The sequence below is a fragment of the Sus scrofa genome, chromosome 1, assembly GCF_000003025.6.
Source record: "Sus scrofa isolate TJ Tabasco breed Duroc chromosome 1, Sscrofa11.1, whole genome shotgun sequence".
Lineage (NCBI taxonomy): Eukaryota > Metazoa > Chordata > Mammalia > Artiodactyla > Suidae > Sus > Sus scrofa.
This window is the reverse complement of record NC_010443.5, coordinates 139,079,527-139,094,787: the sequence shown is the minus strand read 5'-3', so window position 1 is coordinate 139,094,787 and position 15,261 is coordinate 139,079,527. Positions and strand designations below refer to the sequence as shown.

Here is a 15,261-nt window from a genome sequence, read left to right as displayed (position 1 = left end):
ATAAAGTCCCCATGCAGGGCTGACAGAACCTCTGAGCTGAATCACACTCCAGTGAAATTTTTGGTTCTCTCTTATACATCATAGTGCTTTATAGTTTGTCAGTGATCTTGGTCTGATCCTTGTAGCAACAGTATGAAGCACTCAGGGGAGATGGAGCTGACCAGGTTTAAGAAATGAGAAGCTACTCACCATCTAGTTTAAGGAACTTGCTCAAGGTCTCCAGGCTGTTGGGGGCTTGGATCTTCTGACTCCTTTTTGGACACTTTTTTGCTCCATAGTACTGCCCCACTACCAATACTGACCTCTTAGAAACAGGCAACCCTCTAGGTCAAGTACTGGGCCAGAAGGGCCCAATGGTGGGAATCCATCTGTCAGGGAGCCCACAGAAAGCCAGCCACAGAATCCAGACTAGGGGACGGACTTCCGAGTTGTATTTATCAATCAGCCAGGTGATGCAGAGGGTTATGCTGACCATCAAAACAAAATATCTTGTGAAACATAATCTTTTTAAAATGCAAATAAACAAAGGTTTATAAAGTTTAAAAAAATTTATTGGGAAACTATAAAGGGAGATGCCATTGACAAGTGGGTTTATCATTTGTGAAATACTTCATTTGGAAACTTTTTTGCTATTTTTTCAAAGAACACACACTAAGGGAAACTTTTTACCTCGCATTTTCACATGTCTTACAGTAAAAAAACAAAACAAAATAATTTATCAGTTACTTAAAAGAATATTAGGAAATGCGATAAATAAAACCTAAGAAAAATTAAAATAAAATTGAAGCTTTATCTTATTCTTTAGCAATGTTGCAAATTTCTTATAAGTCAGATAACTGTTATAAGTTATTATGGACTGACTACGTAAAGTAAAACAAAATACCAAGCTGTTTAATTGCATGGGGACTGCACTTGATTCCCTTGGCTATGGGATGTACTACAGGAATCCTGGTAAGAGATACCTAGCCCCCAAGCACTTTAGAAATCTCAGGAAACTTATTTCCCAACATGGAACTCTTGCTCACTAACAGGCAGAAACCCCTCCCCCCATACTTTCAGGATGGATTAGTCTCTGAATACTAAATTCATTGTATTGTTTCCTTAGTTATTTTCTTTAAGGATGACCCGTAAGCTCTATTTCACAGCATTCATGATTTTAATCCATACCAAATCCCTTATTTTTATGTATTTATTTTTGTCTTTTTAGGGCCGTACCTGAGGCATATGGGAGTTGGGACCCCAGGCTAGGGGTCAGATCAGAGTTACAGCTTCCAGCCTACACCGTAGCCACAGCAACGTGTGATCTGAGCCATGTCTGTGACCTACGCCATAGCTCCTTAACTCACTGAATAAGGCCGGGGGTCAAACCCACATCTTCGTGGATACCAGTTGGGTTTGTTATTGCTGAGTCACAACAGGAACTCCGTGAATCCTTTATTTTTTAAATCAAATTATTGATTAGATGATCACTTTTCTTTTTAAAATAAAGGTTTCCATTTAGCAATGAGAAATTTAATAAAAATACCAGGTACTTTCCCAGTGCCTGGTGCCCACCACCTGCTCCATCCAGCCTCCATTGTCAAGTCCCTATCTATCTTGCCAGCGTTTCTCACATCTCCTGAGTCCCCTTTGTCCAGCTTCTCTTTAATCTCACCTGGCAGTCTCATCTTTCAACATCACCATGTAAGTCTCATCAGTTTCTGAAATTTTTTCCAGGACTTCTTTTCCCCTATCAATTTATGTTTTGCTCAGCCAATTCCCAGGAAAGAAGGATGTTTTACTGCCTTAGGTTCATCAGAAGCAAGGAAGACAGCATTACCAAGAACGTCATCATTCATCTCGGGTTTGTGAGGCACAGCAGTACCCAAACTTTTTGGTTCTTTGTTCTCTTAAAAATGACTACAGCCCCCAAAGAGCATAAGCGTGTATGTGTTATACCTACTGATATTTACTGTACTAGAAATTAAAAATGATCAAAGCGTAAGACCACACAAGCACACCTTCCATTAGCTGCATGTCACAAGACATGCAGCCTCTGGGAAGTGCCACTGCACACTAGAGAGAGAATGAGAATGGAAGAGGCAAATAAGAGCAAGATCAAGATGGCAGAGGAGTAGGATGTGGTGCTCGCCCTATCCTACAAACACATTAAAAAAAAAAATCTACACGTAAAGTGACTCACACAGAATATCTACTAAACACTGGCAGAAGACCTCAGACCTCCAAAAAGGGCAAGAAACCCTTCACATAACTGGATAGAAAGAAAGGAGAAAAAGAGAGATGAGGAAAAAAGGAATCAAGATGGGACCAGCACTCCTGAGAGGAAGCTGTGGAAGAGGAAAGGAATCTGCACATTGGGAGGCCACCTAACTGACAGGAAGATAAACTGGGATGGAGGGGGCACCTCAAAGCCTCAGAGAAAAGCCCAACAGCCAGTCTGAGGAGGGCAAAGCAGAGAGAAAGCCTCACAGACCATCTGTACTGCTGCCCAGGAAACCACAGCCTGGGACACTTGTACTGGGGCTGGGTGCTAAGGCTCCAGCTTCAGAGGTCAGTTCTAGAGAGATGACTAGGGATGACTGTGTGGAAACAGCCCAAAGGGGCTGGGTAGCAGTGCACCACAGCCTAGGAAGTACAGGAGGGGGCCTGGGTCCACCAGTGAAGCAAAGTGCCATTGTTGGGGAGTGCAGTGGGGAGGATGCAGGATCACCATAGGAACAACTTTGTCTGCACAAGTGCAGGCTTTTAGGTGGTGGGTACCTCTTATATGGGCTATGGGGGCAGGTACAAACCACTGCAGCCATCTTGGACTCCTGAGGTGAGCATGGCTCACCACCACTAAGGGTCCTATGAACAGGTACTGCCTGTGGCCCCAGTCACCTCAGGGATCACCCCTGCAGGGAGCCCTGCAACTAAGCACCACCTGTTGCTCCCACCTCCCTAGGGAGACACCTTTCCTCCCATTGCTGCTGCCAAGGGCACTGGGCACTGCCCACACCTACCTGAGGGTTATTGCCACTGCCCAGAGCCCTGCAATCAGGGGAAGCCCATGCCACCTCCCCATTCGTCCTAACTACTGACAAGGGCCTAGCAACCAGGTACTGCCTACAGGTGCTACCCATTGTCCCCACCTCCCTAGAAGCACATGTAGGCCAGATGCCTTCACACACCCAGTCATGATAGCCTGCACACAACTGAGGAAAGAGATAGCAAGCATCCAAACCAAAAGCAGCCCTTGTGCCAAAAATAAGGCCTCACAAGATACACAGGGATGCTTCTGCATATAAATTGCCCTCCAAGGCTACAGTAGAGAGGAGTTCCCACTGTGGTGCAGTGGAAGCAAATAAGACTAATATCCATGAAGATTCAGGTATAATTCCTGGCCTTGCTTAGCAGGTCAGGGATCCAGTGTTGCCATGAGCTGTGATGTAGGTCACAAACGTGGCTCAGATCCTGCATCACTGTGGTTGTGGTGTAGGCTATCAGCCATAACTCCGATTCAACCCCTAGCCTGGGAACTTCCATATGCCATGGATGCACCCCTAAAAAACAAAACAAAGCAAAACAAAAGAAGACTACAGTAGATGAGTATTTCCCCTAAACTCACAGAATAAGAAAAATATAAGCAAAATGAAGACGAGCAAGAACCATTCCCAATTAAAAGAACAGGAGAATTCCCCTGAAGGAACAAACAGTTAAATAGACATCAAGTTCAAAAAGGAGGTAATGAAAATACTGAATGAATTAATAATGGGTGTCAACAGTAATGCAGATCACTTTAAAAAGGAACTAGAAACTATAAGAAAGAGCCAAGAAAAATTAGAAAATTCGTTTGCAGAGATGAAATCTGAGTTAAAGGCATTGAACAGCAGAATGAATAATGCAGGGGAATGAATAAGTGACTTGGAAAATAGAATAATGGAAATCACCCAATCAGGAGAACAGACAGAAAACCAAATTAAAAAAAAAAGAAAGAAAGAAAGAAAGAAAGCAAGTATAAGAGATCTATGGGATAATATAAGGAGTGCCAATCTACATAAAATAGGGATTCCAGAAGGAGAAGAAAAAGAAAAGGGTGTTGAAAATATATTTGGAAAAATTATGGCTGAAAACTTTCCAAATCTAAAGAAGGAGGCAGATGTCCATATACAGGAAGCACAGGGGTCCTCAAATAAGTTGAACCTAAACAGACCTGTAATAAGATGTATTATAATAAAATTGGCAATAGTTAAAAGATATGGAAAATATTCTAAAGGCATCAAGAGAAAAATGATGAGTTAATTATGAGGGAACCTCCATACATTTTCCAGCTGACTTCTATACAGAAACACTACAGTCCAGAAGGGAGTGGCAAGATACATTCAAAGTTCTAAAAGTGGAAACATTTGCAACCTGGAATATCGTGAGATAGGAGTTCCTGTCATGGCTCAGTGGTAAAAAACCCAAATAGGATCCATGAGGATGTGGGTTAGATCCATGGCCTCACTCATTGTGATAAGGATCTGGCATTCCTGTGAACTGTGGTGTAGGTCACAGACTCAGCTTGGATCCTGTGTTATTGTGGCATAGGCTGGCATCTGTAGCTCTGATTCAACCGCTAGCCTGGGAACTTCCATATGCCGCAGGTGTAGCCCTAAAAAGCAAAACATGAAAATACCGTAAGTCAAATGACAAAACACAATCATACAAAATGTATGGGATGCCACAAAAGCATTCCTTAAAGGGAAGTTCATTGCAATAGAGGCCTTCTTCAAAAAAGAAGAAAAATCTCAAATTAATAACTTAACCTATCATCTAAAAGAATTAGGAAGAGAAGAACAAACAAAACCTAAAGTCAACAGAAGAAAGGAAATCATAAAGATCAGAGAGGAAATCAATAAAATAGATTAAAAAAACAACAGAAAAAAATCAATAAAACCAAGAGCTGGTTCTTTGCGAAGGTAAACCTTCTGGCAAGACTCACCAAGAAGTAGAGAGAGAGAATCCAAATAAACAAAATAAGTAATGAAAAAGAATACATCTCAATGGATACTACAGAAATACAAAAAAAAAGTAAGACAATACTATGAACAATTATATGCCAACAAATTTGACAACCTAGAAGAAGCAGACAACTTTCTAGAAACATACGGCCCACCAAAACTGAATCAAGAAGAAATAGATCATTTGAACAGGCCAATCACTAGAAGTAAAATTAAACAGGTAATTAAAAACTCCCTAGGGAAAAAAAAAACAACTCCCTAGAAACAAAAGTCCATGACTAGATGGCTTCACAGGCAAATTCCACCATACATACAAAGAAGAACTAATACTCATCCTTCTTAATCTTCAATTCCAGTACTCTGATGCCACCATCATAGTAATACCAAAACCAGACAAAGTTACTACCCAAAAAGAAAATTATAGACCAATATCTTTGATGAATGTAGACACAAGAATTCTCAACAAAATTTTTGCCAACCAAATCCAACAACATATAAAAAAGAGCATACACCATGACCAAGTGGGGTTCATCCCAAGTTCACAAGGATGGTTCAACATATGTAAATCAATCAACATCATACACTGCATTAACAAAAATCAAAAATCACATGACCATCTCAATAGATGCAGAAAAAGCATTTGACAAATTCCAACATCCATTCATGATAAAAACTCTTACCAGAGTGGGTATAGAGGGAACATACATACCTTAACGTAATAAAAGACAAACCATAGCCAATACAGTACTCAACTGAGAAAAGCTGAAAGCCTTCCCACTAAAATCTGGAATGAGACAAGGATGTCCACTCTTACCACTTTTATTCAAGATAGTATTGAAAGTCCTAGCCATAGCAATCAGATAAACAGAAGAAATAAAAGGTAACCAGGTTGAAAAGAGAAGAGGTAAAATTGTCCCTCTAAGATGATATACTATGTATAGAAAACCCTAAGGACTCTGCACAAAAACTGCTTGAAGTGATTAATGAATTCAGCACAGTAGCAGGATACAAGATTAACATAGTTTGCATTTCTGTATACTAGCAATGAAATATTGGAATAAAAAAAGAACAATATTCTTTAAAATCACACCCTCCAAAATTTAATACGTAGGAATAAACTTGACTGAGGAGGTAAAAGACTTATACACTGAGAATTTTAAAACATTAAAGAAGGAAATTAAAGAGGATTCAAAGAAATGGAAAGATATCCCATGCTCCTGGATTGGAAGAGGTAATATGATAAAAAGGCCATACTGCCCAAAGTAATCTATAGATTTAATGCAATCCTGATCAAATTACCCATGACATTTTTCAGAGAACTAGAACAAATAATCATAAAAGACCCAGAATTACCAAGCGATTCTGAGGGGAAAACAAAAAATAAAACAAGCAGGAGGTGTAAGTCTCCCAGACTTCAGACAATATTACAAAGCTACAATAATCAAGACAGTGTGGTACTGTTACAAAAACAGCCATACAGACCAGGGGAACAGAATAGAGAACCTATAAATAAACCCGGACATCTATGGTCAGTTAATCTTTGACAATGGAGGCAAGAATATAAAATGGGAAAAAGACAGTCTCTTCACAAGTGGTGCTGGGAAAATAGGACAGCTGCATGTAAATCCATGAAACTAGAACTCACCATCACACCATACCCAAAAACAAATTCAAAATGGCTTAAAGACTTAAACATAAGACATGACACTATAACACTCTTAGAAGAGAACATAGGCAAAACATTCTCTAACATTAAATGTATAAATGTTTTCTTAGGTCAGTCTCCCAAGGCAATAGAAATAAAAACAGAAATTAACCAGTGGGACCTAATCAAACTGGAAGCTTTTACACAGCAAAGGAAAAAGAAAAAGACAAGCTACAGATTGGGAGAAAATAGTTGCAAATGATACAACCAACAGGGGCTTAATTTCCATAACATACAAATAACTCATACAACTCAACAACAGAAAAACAACCCAGTCAAAAAATGGGCAGAAGACCAAAGGAGACATTTCTCCATAGAAGACAAACAAATGGCCAGTAGGCACATGAAAAAATGCTCAACATCACTAATTATTAGATAAGTGCAAATCAAAACTACAATGAGGTTCCTCTTCACACCAGTCAGAATGGCCATCATTAGTAAGTCTACAAAGAGCAAATGCTGGAGAGGGTGTGGAGAAAGGAAATCCTCCTACACTGATGGTGGGAATATAAATTGGTACAACCCTTATGGAAATCAGCATGGAGGTTCCTCAAAAAACTAAATATAGAACTACCATATGATCCCACAGTCCCACTCCTGAACATATAACTAAACAAAATTACAGTTCAAAAAGATATACACACCCCTATGTTCATAGCAGCACTATTCACAATAGCCAAGACATGGAAACAACCTAAATGTCCATCAATAGATGAATGGTTTAAGAATATCTGGTACATATATACAATGGAATACTGCTCAGCCGTAAAAAAGAACGAAATAATGCCACTTGCAGAAACACGGATGCATCAGAAAGAGAGAAACAAATACCATATTTATATGTGGAGTCTATATATGATGGAGTCATTTATGTGTGGAATCTAAAATATGGCACAAATAAGACCATGAACAGACTAATGGACACAGATAGCAGACTTGTGGTTGCCAAGTGTGAGGTGGGGAGGGAAGGGGAGGGACTGTGAGTTTGGGATTAGTAGATGTGAACTATTAAATTTAGAACAGATAAACAGGCCCTACTGTATAGTGCAGGGAACTATACCCAGTCTCTTGGGATAGGACATAATGGAAGATAATATAAAACAAGGAATGTATATATATACATATATATATATATGTATATATATACATATATATATGACTGGGTCACTTTGCTGTACAGCAGAAACTAGAACAACATTGTAAATCAACTGTGCATACATATATATGTATATATGTTTGTGTGTGTATATATGTGTGTGTGTGTATGTGTGTGTGTTTCAGTACTATTGTGAAAGTGCTTGTCCAGGAGGATGGGAAACTTGAATTCTACTTTGGCTGGTTGTTACTGTCCAGCCCTGGGTGTGGTGTGTCATCTTTCTCAACCTCAGCATGCCTTAGTATTCATCTTATCTACCTCCTAGGGTTGTTGTGAGAACCAAGCAACAAGCCATAAAAAGGGGCTAATTATAGTACCCACTTCATAAGCTTATTGTAGAAAAGAAAAGGTGACATCACACAAGTGTGCTTAGCACAGTTCCTGTCACAGGGTCAGAAGGTCAATATGTGCTTGGGAAACAAGTAATATGAGATGTGCCACCTAGGTTTATGGCTTCCTTTGGGGCTGACAGGTCTTATCTCTTTGTGCTTCCTGTTTGGCCACAATAATCAAGGACCAAGGGAATGCTCTCTGCATCTAAGTGTAGGGCTTTGTTGGACTATCTATAAATAAAACAAGTTCGAAAGGTCTCAATCGGCTCACTTTATAAAATGCCCTTTGAGTGTTTTTATGGTTCCATTTTTTTGAATAGTTGAACCCTACTTTTTTTTTTCCTCTGCGAAAACAAACCATGAAGAAAAATTGTTGTCTAGCTTGGAGGCAGTGATAATGTTCGGGAAACACCCCTGGATTCAGAATCCAAAGACCTGCACCTCTCCCCCAGCTGTGTCATAGCTCAGCTGTGAGCTGAGGAACAGCCCAGCCCAGAGGAGCATGGCTATTCATCTACAAAGCGGGACTAGGCCTATGTTCCTCCTTCTTATTTAGCTTACAGGCATGCTGAGGAAAGCACTATGAGGCATTACACAATGTAAGGAACAAGTGTTATTTTTAATATTATTGTTGCCTCAGCAGTCATTAAGTAAAATAGCAGTGCCTTTTTAGAAATCTTTATATTTTGCAAAGTCTTAAACATATAGAAAAGTAGAAAGACTACTTTAAAGAACTGAGTATGGTTTGTCTCCATCACCAGCTTTAATAATTATCAGCTCAAGGCAAAGCTGTGTCATCTCTGCCTCTGTTTACTTCTCTCCCTTATCACAGATTGTTTTTCATGTTGTATGTGATTAGTTTTTTTCTTTCAGTTTTATTGGGATATATTGTACATATAGCACTGTATAAATTTAAGAAATACAGCATAATGACTTATAAATACTGTGAAGTGATTACCACAAGTGTAGTTAACATACATCTCTTACAGATACAGAAAGGAAAAAAAAAATTTTTCTTGTGAGGAGAACTTTTAGGAATTACTCTTGTAGTGACTCTCAAATATAACACTCAACATTGTTAACTGTAGTCACCATGCCGTATGTCACATCCCCTGGACTTATTTATTTTATAACTAGAAGTTTGTACCTTTTGACCACCTTCATCCACTTATTATTGAAGATCACTTTTGAAGCAAATATCAGATATATGATTTTCATTTTATCTGTTAAAGATAAGGACTTTTTTTTTTTGGCCACACCTATGGCATGCGGAAGTTCGTGGGCCAGGAATTGAACCTTCTTCACAGCAGTGACAATGCCAAATCCTCAACCCCTAGGCCACCAGGCAACTCCCAAGGACAATTTAAATATAATTGTATCATACTTAAAAAATGTATTTACTAACAGCAGATATTCAATCAGTGTTCAGATTTCATTGATTGCCTTACAGTTTTCTTTGCAGTTTGTGTATTTGAATCAGAATCTAAATAAGACCTATGCATTACAGTTGGTCTTTTAAGTCTCTTAATTTGTATAGGTCTTTCTCCATACCTGAGAAAAAGACATTCTTCCAAAATCTGCTTTTTGGAAACATGTCTAAAGTCTGACCACACAGAAACCTTTTCTCTGGGAATTAAATTGGTATAAAATGAGTGATTAGGTAATACTAATATCAAACTGTCATTTATCATGTGTCAGGAACTAGACTAGGCATATTCATAATAACAATACCTATTATTTATTGTTGCTTACTTCATACCAGATATTAGCATCAATAGTTTTCAAAAATTATTTTCAATATTTTTTACATTTTTTTGGTCTTTTTAGGACCACACCCGCAGCATATGGAGGTATCCAGGCTAGGGGTTGAACTGGACTATGGCTGCTGGCCTACACCACAGCCACGGCAACGCAGGATCCGAGCCGTGTCTGCGACCTACACAGCAGCTCACAGCAATGCTGGATCCTTAACCGCTGAGTGAGTCCAGGGATCAAACCTGCATCCTCATGGTTTCTGCTGAGCCACGATGGGAACTCCCCTTTTTACATTTTGCGGTAAGTTTTGCTATTCCTATTTCTATTTTATTAATGAAGAAATTAAGGCTCCCTGAGTTAAGTGACTTACCTGAACTTGTACCCTCTAACAAGTGGCAGAATCAGGATGTCAACTTAGATTTTTCCGACTCTAAAATGTGCATTCTTTCCACATCATTACACCACGTGTTTTTATCCTCAGATGTCAATTGCCTTTACAAGATTTTCTTTCTTTTGGCAGCTGGCGATTTGCATTTTACTTAATGATTTCTGTTGCTGGAATTGCATTTCTTTATGATGTAAGTTGTCTTTCTGATATCTTTGATTGGAATTTGTCTTTAATTTTTAAAATTCCTGCTGTGAATTCCTTGGGGTATAATAGTTTCAATAAGATAACCAGCTTTTAAACCTCTCCTCATTCTGATGCAGAGAAATAGCAACTTAAGTCTGTCTTTCAAAGCCTTCATGAAGCTTTGCCTTTGTAAAATTAATTTTTAAACCTGATTTCTTCCTGTCTCCACTCATGCAACCCATGCACTCACTAAACTGGATCACTGACAATCCACTGAATGTACCTGGTACATCTGCACTTTAGGAGCTTAGCATATTTTACTCCTTTGCCAGAAATGTCTTGCCCTTCCAAAATTTCTCTACCTGTCAAATTCCATCCAGTCCCATATTGAAGGTCACTTGTTTACAAAGACTGTCATTACTTGCCCATCAGAAATCAAATCTCTTCTTAGCATATTCCCTTTGAATTGTCTGTTTAAATATTATTAAATAATTGCCTCATTAAGTGATGTATAATCTTAATAGTAAATTGTTCACAGAAAAAAGATAACTTCCTTTTAGAGATGTCTCTCAAGATTCTTTCAAGGTTTCTCTTGAGATATTTTATTGCTATGGAAGCAGTAATCTAATTGGTTCAGGCATAATTTTATTAGGAGAGGCACTTGTTTGAAATAATTTCCTCTGTGAGACAGGACTGTTAATCGGTCCCAGCTTCACTAGGAACCATGCATGTCACAGTGTGGTGTTTAGGAACATGTTTAGGACCACGGAGGGGCAATAAGAATGAGAGGAAAGTGCGTGTTACTGTGCACATGTCCCTTCCGTGCCCGGGAGGGCTTATCTCTGCTGAAATCAGCCTTTGACTCTGACAAACTTTTCTTTCTCTTGGTTGGTTGTTGTTTCAGAAACCTTGGGCATATGACCTGTGGGAGGTTTGGAATGGCTACCCCAGACAGGTAAGTCCCTCTGCTGTCATCCTTAACCTGCTTCAGCAGGGAGCCCCTGGGCCCCACCCACCTGCCACCTGGAGTTAGGTCTGAGTCCTTTCCTACTTCCTCTACCAGAGCTTACTCATCCTTGTTCTTTACTCATCACTTGTCTCATTCCTTTACTTTGTGGTCAATATAATTATGTATTTGAGTTTACATTTACCATCTTCCTGTTTATTTTGTACTGGTACCACCTGTTGTATTTGCTTTTTTTTTTTTTTTTTCCCGCCTTTTTCAGCTGCACCCACAGCACATGGACAATCCTGGTCCAGGGGTTGAATCCAAAACGCATCTGTGACCTAGGCCACAGCTGAGGCAATGCCAGATCCTTAACCCACTGCTCCAGGCCAGGGATCAAACCTTTGCCACCTCAGAGATAATGCCAGATCCTTACCCCACTACACCACAGTGGGAACTCCCTACATTTCCTTTTCTGGTACTCTCTTCTTTTTAATGGAACAGTGAAGTTTTAAAAAATTATTCTATTTCTTCCTTTATATTAGCTTTTCAGTTATACATGTTTTTATTCTTTTAGAAATTATCCTAGCGATTACCATACACATCCTTCAATTACTAGAGTCTAATACAAATTAATGTTCTTACTTCCTTCCAGTCATTAAAAGGTCATCAGACTGTTCCTATCCCCTCGTTCAAATGTTTAAAGCCCTACAGGTCACTGTTATAATTGATGTGTAAGTCAGTCAAATTGCCCTTTCCATACTGTTCCTGGCGTCTGTATTTCCATACTTCCTTCCAGGATTATGATCCTTCTGGCTGAAGAAGCCCCTTTGTTTTGCTTGTCTGGAAATGTTAACATTTTACCTTCTTTTTTAAAAGTTATTTTTGTGAGGCATAGAACTCTAGGTTAGTAGTTATTTTCCTTCAGCACTTTAAAGAAATCATCCCACTGTCTTCTGGATCTCCTTAGTTTCTTTAAGAATTCAGTTGTCCATTTTATATTTTGCTTCTTTGAACAGTGTCTTTTTTCTCTGATTTTAAAATTTTGTATTCATCTTTCAGCAGTTTTAATATAATATGCATAAAAGTGGTTTTGCTTTGAATTTATCTTGCTTATTGTCCATAGTACTTCTTGAATCTGTGGCTTGATGTCTTCAGTCTGTTTTGGAAAATTCTTAACCATTGCATTTGTTCTTTTCTCTCTCCTCTCTCTTTTTGCAATTCCAATCACGAGTGTGATGATGTGCCAGACTTTTACACTATGTCCTATAGCTCTCTTATGCTTTTTCTAATATTTTCCATCCTCTTGCCTCACTGCTTCAATCTACTGGGATACGTATCACTTGTGTTTCTGCATGTCATATGAGGTGAAACAGGACTGACTTTTGTTTCATACTGTCTTTTCAAGGATGTTTGTGTGACAGAGAACCTTGGAAGGTAAAGATAGTGTCTCCTCTGGAACAAAGGATATGCACATTACTATCCAGTAGGAAAGATTGAGGTTCCCTGGCTCAGGGTTCCTCCCTGGTTACAAAACACACTTCATGTGCAGGTGTTACCTGATCCTCTTCGCTTAACCAGGGAAATTGGGATGAGAGAACTGGCCCAAATAGTGATACTCTGGCAACTGTACAAGTGAACAGTAAACTATCCTTTATCTCTGACCCAAGAATCTCATATCTCCTACAGCATTCATGAAACTGTGGCAAGCTAACTTACAAGTAGGGTAACATCTCAGACCCTCCACAGTTCTGGATATTTTCCACTTTCATGTCCACCAGTTCACTAGTACTTTTTTCAGCAGTACTACTCTTAAACATATTGCTAATCTGATCTTAAACACATCTTTTGTGTTCTCAACTTTAGTTATTGTACTTTTAAGTTGTCAAATTTTCACTTATTTATTTTTTATGGATTCCAGTTTTGTACTGAAAATTCACATCATTTAAAAACTCATAAGTTTTATTATTATCATTAATTTGCTTTTTAGGGCTACATTTGTGGCATATGGAGGTTCCCAGGCTAGGGGTCAAATTGGAGTTGCAGCCGCTGGCCTACAGCACAGCCATATCAACCCCAGATCCAAGCTGTGTCTGCAACCTACGCCATAGCTCACGGCAGCACTGGATCCTTAACCCCCTGAGCGAGGCCAGGGATTGAACCCGTGTCCTCATGGATCCTAGTTAGGTTTGTTAACTGCTAAGCCATGAAGGGAACTCCCTCATAGGTTTTTAAAGTTATTTTAAATCAAATATCTAGATTACCTGGTGGATCTGTTCTCTTTCTTATTCCTGTCTCCTTGTGCTTGATAGCATTTGATTGAATGACAGGCATTACATATGAAAAGTTATGCTTAGAAATGATATTATCCACCTCCTGAGAGGACTGACTTTCACTTGTATTAAGCAGTTAGAGTAGAGATAACCTTAAATTACATCTGTGATTGAGCTCATTTTAGGTGGACTCTAGCCTTTGTGAGGGCAGGTTTCTTTATAACTCACCCATATTCCTAGTGCACTCTCCTACAGTGATTTTAAATAAAAGATTATAGTATCTACCAGGACTCTTTTCGCCTGGCTGGCACAGAACACCAGTTTGCTTCCTAGCACTGTGTGATTGCCGAAAGTCCTTCTTCTTCTACTTAGTCTCTGGGCTCTGGAGTACTCATAAACTCTTATAAACTGGCAAATGCAGACTTTATGATATATCTAGGTGTGGTTTGCTCTGAATTTATCCTGCATACAGTCTGTAGTACTTCTTGAATTGAGAATGCATTGTAAATAAAGGATTCCATTTAATGCATTTTTCTTCTCTCTGAAATCTTGGCCTCACAGGTTCTGGATGCCTTGGTGTTCTCTGATGTCTTCAAACTGATATTTCTTTCTGTATTTATCCAATTTTTAGGAGTTCTCACTAGGAGGGTTAGTCTCATTCAGGCTTGTTTGTCATAGAATAAAGCAGAAACTCTATTTCATTCTTTTATGGCCTTATCAAGGAAGATGAGTTGAACAGGAAAATATTCCTTTCAACATGCTAGCCTTACTCTTCACTTCTCATGTGTATGAGTTATCTGCTGGTGTATAACAAATCATCCTCAAAACTTAACGCCTTAAAATAACCACCATTTATCTGCCCATGATTTGGGTTAGCAATCTGTGTGGGGCTCAGCCAAGCAGTTCTGTTCTGTGTGGTGTCATCTGAGTTCATTCATGCATCTTCAGTCAGTTGACAGGCCAGCTAGGGGATAGCACATGTCTCTGGAGCCCTCATTCATATTTTTGGCAGTGGACCCTTGATTCTCTATTTTGTGGCCTCCAGCAGGATAGCTCAGCTCTCTTACTTGGTGCTTATGAAGTCTCTGATTGAATCATATTTGCTATGTCCCCTTGACCAAAGCCCAAGATCAAGTTCCTGGTCATGTGGGAGGAGACGGTTTAGGGACATGACTATGAAGAGGTGAGATTCACTGAGGGCATTAAGTTTACAACCCGTCACACCAAGTAATATAATGCTTAGCTAAAATAAGTACACTGCCCCCTACTGTAAAATTATTTTTAAACATTCTAGCTGTGGAAATTTCATTCTCTCTCTCTTTTTTTTTTTTTTTGGAGACATTTTTAGAGTACTTAAATAATTGTATACATTTTATTATTGTTCCATTTTATAATGGGATACTTTGGATCATCAGCTTGTCACCAGAAAAGAGATTAGGACATCAGATTTGAGTAATATTCAGGCAAAATTAATACAAGGTATTTTCTGGAACCAGCTGAACAGCTTTTCCACTATTCTGAAGTAAAGATTTTTGAGGGTT

At 39.0% G+C, this 15,261-nt stretch overlaps 1 protein-coding gene across 2 annotated transcripts in view; it reads left to right on the top strand.

Moving 5' to 3' along the window:
- CERS3 (ceramide synthase 3) overlaps nucleotides 1–15,261 on the top strand; it is a 127,227-nt gene that overhangs the window by 60,043 nt on the left and 51,923 nt on the right. For both annotated transcript variants that reach the window (XM_005659788.2, XM_021098471.1), the window contains 2 exons: nucleotides 10,451–10,508; nucleotides 11,406–11,456. In XM_005659788.2, coding sequence (XP_005659845.1) covers nucleotides 10,451–10,508; nucleotides 11,406–11,456 — 109 coding nt within the window. The remainder of the gene's footprint in view (nucleotides 1–10,450; nucleotides 10,509–11,405; nucleotides 11,457–15,261) is intronic.